The sequence below is a fragment of the Pristis pectinata genome, chromosome 39 (genome assembly GCF_009764475.1).
Source record: "Pristis pectinata isolate sPriPec2 chromosome 39, sPriPec2.1.pri, whole genome shotgun sequence".
NCBI lineage: Eukaryota > Metazoa > Chordata > Chondrichthyes > Rhinopristiformes > Pristidae > Pristis > Pristis pectinata.
In genome coordinates this window covers 3,154,140-3,164,347 of record NC_067442.1, presented here as the reverse complement: position 1 = coordinate 3,164,347, position 10,208 = coordinate 3,154,140, and the positions used below count along the sequence as shown (strand labels likewise).

The window sequence follows — 10,208 nt, the reverse complement described above, 5'->3', positions numbered from 1 at the left end:
CCTGGGGCCGGACTGAGAGATGGGAGCCAGGCTATTGATGGGAAGGGTTGGGGTTCTGGGAGGGAGTGGGATTGGAGTCGGTGGGGGGGGGGATTGCGGGAGGGGTGGGGGACCTGTGTGGTGGAAGGAACCGGGAGGTAGGAGATCAGAGCGAGTTGTGGAGGGGGGGGGTGTCTGATGGGATGGGGGGGAGGTCATGAGAGATTTGGGTGGGAGGAGAGGTGTTGATATCTGATGGGACGACATGGGAGAGCTGGGCGAGTCTTTTAGGAGAGGAGGGTGAGATCCTGAGGGGGTAGTTGATGACCGGAAGGGGATGTCCCAGGAGATTTGGGCGATGGGAGGAGGGGGTTGTCCGATGGCGGAGAGGAAGGGATGGTGACCAACGGGAAGGTTGGCGATGGGGCGCGGGGAGCCGCCACTTCCCCGGACAGACCCGTGGGTGTTCCTCGAATGGCTGACCCGACCCCCAGGACTTCAGGTCCTCTGCAGGAGAAAGCCCTAGAAGTTCAGGGAGCCCCATTCACTCCAAGTGATGCCCTCCCTTAGCTCCACCCACAGCGCATCACCCTGGGTGAAGGGCAGGAGAACGGGCATGGCAGCGGTCTGCGCCTGGTCGGGATTCAGCACGCTGTGGATGTAGCTCTGCGGCTCCCCGTTCTTCAGAAGCTGCGCCAGGGTGTCCCGGGAATGCTTCTGCCCCAGCAGGGAGTAGGAGAAGGAGTAGACACCGCCCATGGGGGCGGTGAAGTTCCCGGTGTTGGCGCCGTAAGCCCCACCGATGTTGACCACCACCTGGTCGTAGATGAGCTTGCTTGGCGGGGACGGGTGTTGGCCGGGAGAGACCCGCGCCTGGAAAACGACACTGGGTACGTCTTGAAACGAGACGCAGAGGGTCGGTGAGAGCGGGGTGGTCCTGGAGGAATCCAGCATGTGAACGGGCCCTGTGGCCCAACTCGCCCGTGGTAGCCCGTCAGAGCTGGTCCCATTTCCCGCTGCCTCAGGAAAGCAGCCAGCATAATCAAAGACCCCCACCCACCCTGGACATTCTCTCTTCTCCCCCCCACCCCCCCCCCGCCATCAAAAGCCTGAAAGCACGTACCACCAGGCTGAAGGACAGCTCTGTTATAAGACCATTAAACGATAAGATAGACTGTTGACCTCAGAATCTACCTCATTGTGGCCCTTGTACCTTATTGTCTGCCTGCACTGCTTCTCTGTAGCTGTGACACTTCATTCTGCATTCTGTTATCCTCCTCCTTCAGCCCTCGGCCTCTTCTACCCATCACCTCTCAGCTTCCCCCTTCACCCACCCACTTCCCCCCCTCACCTGGACTCACCTGTCCCCTGCCTGCGTGCGCTCCTCCCCTTCGCCCTGACCTTCTCATTCTGGCTTCTGCCCCTCTTCCTTTCCAGTCCTGGTGGAGGGTCTCGGCCTGAAACGTCGACTGTTTATTTCCCTCCACGGATGCTGCCCGACCTGCTGAGTTCCTCCAGCACTTTTTGTGTGTTGCTCCAGAGGCATCCAGCATCTGCAGAATCTCTTGTGATTCTGCATTCTGTTATTACTTTCCCTTGAACTACCTCGATGCACTGTTGCAATGAAACGATCTGTCTGGACGGCACGCAAAGCAAAGTTTTTCACTGTCCCTCAGTTTATGGGACAATCGTAAACCAATTTGCCTGTGTTTGACCCAAATCCCTCCAAACCCTTCCTAAAATGGTAAATTGGTTTGTTATTGTCACATGTACTGAGGTACAGCGAAAAACTTTGTTTTGCATGCCGTCCATACAGATCATTTCATCACATCATTGAATCGAGGTAGTACAAGGGAAAACAATAACAGAATGCAGGATAAGGTGTCCCAGCAACAGAAAGAGTGCAGTGCAGGCAGACAATAAGGTGCAAGGGCCATGACGAGGTAGATTGTGAGGTCAAGAGTCCATCTTGTCATACTAGGGGACCGTTCAATAGTCTTATAACAGAGCTGTCCTTGAGCCTGGTGGTAGGTGCTTTCAGACTTCTGCCCGATGGGAGGGGGGGAGAAGGGAGAATGTCTGGAGTGGGAGGGGTCCCTGATTATGCTTCAGAGACCTGCTCCCCACCTCCTCGGGATTGGATCCCCTGAGGAGCGTAGGTCAAGTTCATAGTCATGGGTGTACACACCCAGGGTATGACATACAACAGTAGAGCACAGGAACAGGGGCATTTTACTGTCTTTGAATTTGTTAGGATTAAACTGCATCTGCCACCTCTCTGACTGTCTCTCTTAGATTGTACAACAGTACAGTACAGGAACAGTCCCTACAGCCCACGGTGTTGTGTCAAAGTAATTAAACGCCTAACTAAACATCTGCCTACACAATGTCGGTATCCCTCCATGCCCTACACAGCCATATGCCTGTTTAAGAGCCTCTTAACCACTTCTATTGTATCTGCCTCCACCCCCACCTCTGAACTTACCCCCTCTCACCTTAAATGCATATCCTCCAGGGAGCACTGTCATTAATGTAAACTTCCTCGGTTTCTCTGCTATGCCTTTTAAATTCCTTGACAAATTGTTCAGGAACCGTTGTATGGGGCGTGCTGCGGTAAGTGAATTAAGTTGGAAGTTAGGTGGGACGCAAAGTCTTCATCTTCTGATATTCCCAGGGTGGGGACAGTCCTGTTCAGTCACGGAGTAACACTCCCTCAAACATTTCCAGGTGTGAGACAGAGTGAAGCTCCCCCCGCACTGTCCCATCACACACTCCCGGGGTCAGACACAGAGTGAAGCTCCCACCGCACCATCCCATCACACACACCTGGGGTGAGACAGAGGGTGAGGCTCCCTCCGCACCGTCCCATCACACACTCCCGGGATCAGACACAGGGTGAGGCTCCCTCCGCACCGTCCCGTCACACACTCCCGGGGTCAGACACAGGGTGAGTCTCCCTCCGCACCTTCCCGTTACATACTCCCAGGGTCAGACACAGGGGAAGGGGGAGGGAGAGGGGGGAGGAGGATGGAGGGAGAGGGAGTGAGGGGAGGAGTGGTAGAGAGAAGAGACAGGGGCAGAAGGGGTGTGGGTGCTGGAGGGGGTCACAGACGGGGAAGGGTGTAGGGGAGGGAGGGAGGGAGGGAGGGATGGGGTCACGGATTCTGCAGACACTGCGGAGGCGCTGGGAGAACTCAGCGGGTCGGGCAGCGTCTGTGCAGGGAGACGGGACGGTCCGCGATCCGGGTCGGGACCCTTCGCTGGGACTTACTGGAAGGGTCCCGGCCCGGAATGTCCACCGTCCCATTGCTGTTGGACCCGCTGGGTTCCCCCTCTGTGTGTGTGTGACCCGTCCCCCAGTGAGGGTCAGTGTGTGTGTGTGACCCGTCCCCCAGTGAGGGTCAGTGTGTGTGTGACCCGTCCCCCAGTGAGGGTCAGTGTGTGTGTGACCCGTCCCCCAGTGAGGGTCAGTGTGTGTGTGTGTGTCTGTCCTCAGTGTGTATGTCCTCCGTGTGTGTGTGTGTGTGTGTGTATGTGTGTGTTGTGTGTCTCCTCCTGTGTCTCCCACCGGGACGGGTGCGGATCTGGAGTTGGGAGAGGGGGGGCCCCCCCTCTCGTTGTCCCATCTGAGAATTGCAGCGGCCCGCCTGGTTTGATCGGCCCCGCTCTCCGCGCCCAGACCGGGAAACATCTCCCGGGGGTCGGAGTGGCGGGATGGGGAGAAGCGACCGGATCCAACCCCGGTCTTTCTTCCTCCATTCCCCTCCCTGGGCCCCGGCCACAGCGGCGTGTGATGCGGGATCGAGCTCTCCCTCCGGTGGCACGGCATCATCCCACTACCGAATCTGCTCAGGTACGTGCCTCGCAATAGGGGAGGAGGGGGTGAAGGTTGTGTGGGGACCCCAGGAGAAGGTGGGGGTGAGCTACCTCCTTGACCCGCTGCAGTCCCTGAGGCGTGGGTGCACCCACGGTGCTGTCAGGGTGGGAGTTCCCGGGATTTGGACCCAGCGGCGGTGAAGGAACGGCGATATATTCCCCACGTGTGGGGCAGGCAGAAGAACAAAGGCTGAACCCGGGAGGCTGCACCGTGTCCAGAAGGAAGGTGAGGTGATGATCCTCAAACTGGTGTTGGGCCTGTAACAAAAATATTTCAAAATTCGTTCCTTGATCTTGGCAATATACACGTGTTAAAGGTTATAGAAAATAATTTATTCGATTTATATAAGAATAAGATACACAGAAAGAAAGAAGGCTACTTAAAATACAGCAGGAAGCTAAATAATACTTTTCAACAATGAATAAACTGATCTATATAATGCCGGAGGGACCTCAGGTGTCCCAAAGCCTTCTGTGTCTCAGCACCTGTCACAACCCAGTCAAAGGTCCCGGTTTGCACAAAAAGATTCCCCCCTTTTCTACTCCTCAAAAACTTTACATAACTTTTACCCCAGTGCTTTCCAATGCTTAGTGGTCCCAACCTGTACCTAATCACTCACCACCTTTGGCCCAAACACCTGACTGAAACAGAGACAACAGGCCTGTAGGAAGGAAACATTCTTCACCGGTGTCTAATCTCAAGGATGAGCATCTGTACTCCCATAAATTTTCCAAACATTCCCACACCACGTTGTGTTACACACCACTGCACGCACTGAGGAGGAATTAGAAATGACTTTTTGGCTAATTTAACCCTTTCCCCACAGGGCCTCACTGTGACGGTGGAGAGACCACAGACCGACAGGGCAGAGTGGGAGCTTTCGGATGGGGAATTCGGGCAAACACACACCAGTCGTCATTGAAGGGTCCGCGGCTTCAGGTTCCTGGGTGTCGACATCTCGGAGGACGTGGATGTAACCATGGAGACGGCACATCAGTGAAGTTTATGGAGATTTGGCATATCATCGGAGACTGACCATCTTCTGCAGATGTACGGCGGAGAGCATTCTCTTATATGGTTCCCTTATATGATGAGATGGACTCTGACCTCACGATCGACCTTGTTGTGACCTTGCACCTTATTGCACTGCACTTTCTCTGTAGCTGTGACACTTTACTCTGTACTGTTATTGTTTTTACCTGTACTACCTCAATGGACTCTGTACTAACCCAATGTAACTGCACTGTGTAATGAATTGACCTGTATGATCGGTTTGCAAGACAAGTGTCACACTGTACCTCGGTACAAGTGACAATAATAAACCAATACCAATTCTGACCGGTTGCGTCACCACCTGGTGTGCGAACTCCAGTGCACAGGAACGGAGAGCGGTACGACTCAGCCAGTTCTCCCATGGGTACGGATCTTCCATAACCTGATGGGAGCTTGCTTGTATGTGGGAGTGTCTGTAAGTTGGGTGTGTGTTACCCAGGGACGCATGTTCTCCTGTCTGCGTTCTCACTCACCAACTGCTCTCATTGCTGTACATTGCACCAGGCTGTGATGCAACCAGTCAGAATGCTTTCCACTGACCTCTTCCCCATGGTTCTCCACCACCCACCCCCCGAGACATTCCCCCCCCCCCACCAACCCCCCTGCAGTTAAACACGCACCTTCTGTCTGCTTCTCAGATTTAGTAATTGGTATACTATTGTCGATCGGTATGGTGAAAAGATTTTGATTGTGTGCCATCCTTACAGATCATTCCACACATCAGCACATTAAGACAGTAGAAAAGGCAAACTGAATGCAGGATATAGTGTCACAGTTACAGAGCAAGTGCAGTGCAGGCAGACAATAAGGTGCAAGAGTCGTACGAGAGTCTGTTAACAGTGGGATAGAAGCTGTTCCTGAGCCTGGTGCTACGTGCTTTCAGACTTTTGTATCTTCAGCCCAAAGGGAGAGCAGAGGAGAGAGAATGTCCGGGGTTGGGATGGGTTCTTGATGGTGGCTGCTCCTCAGTCTTGGTAGTCAGTCCTGGCTGATAGTGGGATCGTACTGTGCATAGGCACCGCACGCGGTTCCATCCAGGACATCGTTCTCCCCTGCGTTGCTTCAGAAGCACCTGGAGGTGGAAGGGAAGGGGTCACAGAGCCGGGGAGGGGTGTAGGGGCCGGGGAGGGGGGGTCGAAAGGGATGGGGAAGGTGTAGTGGCTGGGCGGGTGTAGGGGCCCGAAGGGATCACAGGGATGGGGAGGGGGTCACAGGGACAGGGAACGGTGTAGGGGCTGGAAGGGAGTCACAGTGATGGGGAGGGGTGTAGGGGCTGGAGGGGGTCACAAGGACAGGGAGGGGTGTAGGGGCTGGAGGGGGTCACAGAGACTGGGAGGGGTACAGGTGGGGGGGCTGGGGAAATTGAACACTGGGCTTCCCCAGGAAGGGACGAGGTCCCTTACCCCAGAACCACAGTGACACACAAACCGACTCCCACCATCACTGGAGAACAGAAATGCGGTCATTGGAGTGAAACATAGAATACTGGAAGTGGGACAGTCCATTACTCCTAGTGCCTGCTCCATCATCCAAAGCCATCCCAGTCCCCAGGTACAGAATGAGAAGCCTCACTGAGAGCTGCCGTCTGCCCCGCTGCCCCCGTTGTGGTGTTCCACGCCTCTCCTCCATCTGGTTGGTCCTTCCCGGTGGACACAACTTCCTGAGACGTCACCGGTGGAGAGCTAGAAGACCGGTCGGCCGATGTCCCCTACCTGGGACACCCCGCACCTGCAAAACACAGCGAATCCGCTTCAGTGCCCACCTTCTCTCTTGTCGATCCGCACTCTCCCGAGGGGTGGGTAGGGTCGGTGAGCCTGTCCCACCACAGACACTCTGTCCCAGGATTCACACAGCACGGGAACAGGCCCTTCGGCCCAACTGGTCCATCCATGCTGGCCAAGATGCCCATCTAAGCCAGTCCCACTTGCCAGTGTTTGGCCCATATCCCTTCACACCTTTTCTATCCACATCCCTGTCCAAAGTGCCTTATTCAAGAAGGGAAGCAGGGGTAATCCTGGAAACTACAGATTGGTGAGTCTCATGTCAGGGGTAGGGAAGTTACTGGAGCGGATACCTAGGGATATGATTTATGAGCCTTTGGAAAACCATGGCCTAATTAGGGACAGTCAGCATGGCTTTGTGTGGGGCAAGTCACACCTTACTAACTTGATTGAGTTTTTTTGAGGAGGTGACGAGGGTGATTGATGAGAGAGCTATGGATGTTGTCTACATGGACTTTAGCAAGGCGTTTGACATGGTCCCTCATGGGAGGCTCATCCAGAAGATTAAGATGCATGGGATCCCAGGCGATTTGGCCATTTGGATTTAGAACTAACTTCTCCATAGAAGACAGAAGGTAGTGGTCGATGGGTCTTATTCTAGCTGGAGGTCTGCGACCAGTGGCGTTCCTCAGAGATCCACACTGGGACCTCTGCTGTTTGCGATATGTACAAATGACATGGATGAAAAGGTACCTGGGTGGGTTAGTAAGTTTGCAGATGATACGAAGATTGGTGGTGGTGTGGATACTGTAGAAGATTGCCAAAGGATACAGCAGGATACAGATCAGTTGAAGATGTGGGCAGAGAAATGGCAGATGGAGTTCAACCAGGCCAAAAGTGAAGTGTTGCACTTCGGGAGATCAAATGGAAAGAGACAATACACCGTTGATGGGAAGACCCTTAACAGTGTTGATGAGCAGAGGGATCTTTGGGTCCGAGTTCATGGCTCCCTGAAAGTGGCAACACAGGTTGATAGGGCGGTAAAGGCGTACGGCATGCTTGCCTTCATTAGTTGAGGCATTTGAGTTCAAGAGTCAGGAAGTTATGCTGCAGCTTTATAAAACTTTAGTTAGGCTGCATCTAGAGTATTGCATTCATTTCTAGTCGCCCCATTATAGGAAGGATGTGGTGGCTTTGGAGAGGGTGCAGAAGAGGTTCACCAGGATGCTCTCCTGGATTAGAGGTGTGTCTTGCAAGGAGAGGTTGGACAAACTTGGGTTGCTTTCTCTGGAGCGACTGAGGCTGAAGGGAGACCTGATGGAAGTTTATAAAATTACGGGAGGTGTAGAGAGAATAGATTAGAATGTGGCATCTGTCACTGAGGACCCTCACCACCCGGGACAATGCCCTATTCTTGTTACTACCATCAGGGAGGTGGAGCCTGAAGACCCACCTTTAATGTTTCAGGAACAGCTTCTTCCCCTCCGCTGACAGATTTCCGAACGGTCCTTGAACTCTACCTCTTTTGCACAATTTATTTATTTTTGTAACTTATAGTAATCTTTATGTCTTGCACTGTACTGCTGCCGCAGAACAACATGTTTCATGATGTATGTCAGTGAGAATAAACCTGATGAGACAGCCACTAGCTCTTTCCCCAGGGTCAAAATGTCTAACACCAGACGGCATGTATTTAAGAAGAGAGAGAGAGAACGTTCAAAGGAGATGTGCGGGGCATGTTTCTATTCCACACCCCCCCACCCACACAGAGCGGTGGGTGCCTGGAATGTGCTGCCAGGGGTGGGGGTGGAGGCAGATACAATAGAGGCATTTAAGAGGCTAGTAGACAGACACATGGATGAGCAGGGTTCGGAGGTATATGGACATTGTGCAGGCAGAAGGGATTAGTTTAGTTGGGGGTTTGATAACCTGTTTAATTAGTTGGGCGCAACATTGTGGGCTGAAGGGCCTGTTGCTGTGCTGTACTGTCCTATGTTCTGTTCAGAGGGGAGTGCAGGAAACCACGGGCTCCCGTGAATTGCAGGGAGCAAGGGGAACATCACCCGGATGCCGAACCACGGGAACAGTGGGATCCCGGAGTATCGGACCCTCACTGTGCCCGCCTCTCCCCCCAACCCTCGGCACTCACCTGCCTTGTCCCCGATCTCACAGTAGACAGTGAGAGAGATAACCCAGCTGTAGTTCAGGAGGACATCGCCAGCATCCACCCTGGCCTGGGTGGTGTTCCGACAGCAGATTCGGTCCCCCTCGCCCCTGGTGCAGACGTCCCGGAAGATTCCCAGCAGGTTGTGCAGGTACAGACGCTGCTCAGCAGTCGGGAGGCAGGGGCAGCTGAGGGAGCTGGTGTCCCGGGTGAAGCGGCAGGTGCCCCGAAGACCTGTTGGGAGAGGAGTGTTCCTGGTCAGTGGGGGTCAGGCAAAGGTAACCCTAATCTCCACCCCATCACACACTCCCGGGGTCAGACACAGGGTGAGGCTCCCTCCGCACCGTCCCGTCACACACTCCCGGGGTCAGACACAGGGTGAAGCTCCCTCCGCACCGTCCCGTCACACACTCCCGGGGTCAGACACAGGGTGAAGCTCCCTCCACACCAGCGTGCACTCACGGTGCCCAGACGCTCGATTGGCTACGTTCAGGCGGTCCCGTCCCCTAATGTCCCGCTCATCCCCGGATGCGTGGCAATGATTGGACGCCCGGGGAGCCGCTCAACGTCGCGTTACGGGTTGGAACAACATGCAGCCCCCGTTCGGTGCAAACATGTCACATTGCTGGTCATTGCTGTCAGTTTGCAATTCCTGGGGATTTGCAAATTAGGTTGCATTAATTTTTTGCTTAAGTTAAAAAAACTAAAATTAACCAGCCCCGGGGACGCTCCTTCCTGACACCCGGTGACTTGACCCATCTCTCGCCTCTGATCCCACCGGCCCCGTCTCTGACCGCCCGGCCCGCAGCACCCGGTACCGACCGTCCCGCCCCCGACCGTCCCCCCACCTCAGCCCCGTCCCGGGACCTGCACCTTGAGCGCATTCGGCCGTGGGATGATGCTGTGCACCGCGGCCACAGCTCCGTCCCGCATCCCCGCCGCTGGTGTCCGGGCCACAGGGACCGAGCTGCCGATCGAGTCGCTCCTTACAGCCGCTGCCCCGCCGGTTCTCGGTCTCCTCTCCACCCCACCACACGCCCGACTGGCCGGGTTCAGTGATGCCGCTCCCTGAGGTCCCGCCTATTTCCTGGAGCCGGAGCAACTGACCTCACGTCACTGTGAACAGGATGTTAGAAGTTGCTGTCTGACCCACCAAGGACTTGATTTCCTTTCGCAACATGTTCTTGGCGGGCGGGCTCGGTCTCCGTCTCCCTGGCGGGCGGACTCGGTCTCCGTCTCCCTGGCGGGCGGACTCGGTCTCCGTCTCCCTGGCGGGCGGACTCGGTCTCCGTCCACTTGGCGGGCGGGCTCGGTATCTGTCTCTCTGGCGGGCGGGCGGGCTCGGACTCGGTCTCCCTGGTGGGCGGGCTCGGTATCTGTCTCCCTGGCGGGCGGGCGGGCTCGGACTCGGTCT

At 55.3% G+C, this 10,208-nt stretch overlaps 1 protein-coding gene and 1 long non-coding RNA gene across 2 annotated transcripts; both read right to left on the bottom strand.

The window, feature by feature from the left end:
- Positions 1–501: 501 nt before the first annotated feature.
- Positions 502–933, bottom strand: LOC127587168 (complement C1q tumor necrosis factor-related protein 3-like). The gene has a single exon (XM_052045361.1). It carries the CDS (start codon positions 931–933, stop codon positions 502–504), a length of 432 nt encoding a protein of 143 aa, XP_051901321.1.
- Positions 934–6,500: 5,567 nt separating this feature from the next.
- Positions 6,501–9,827, bottom strand: LOC127587277 (uncharacterized). The gene is made up of 3 exons (XR_007958762.1): positions 9,668–9,827; positions 8,780–9,028; positions 6,501–6,637 (listed from the first exon to the last, which is right to left on the bottom strand). It is a non-coding gene; the product is annotated as an uncharacterized LOC127587277 (long non-coding RNA).
- Positions 9,828–10,208: the final 381 nt, after the last annotated feature.

Bases quoted from the DNA above. Each gene is read 5' to 3' on its own strand.
- LOC127587168 (XM_052045361.1), bottom strand. From the start codon at position 933: ATGCTGGATTCCTCCAGGACCACCCCGCTCTCACCGACCCTCTGCGTC.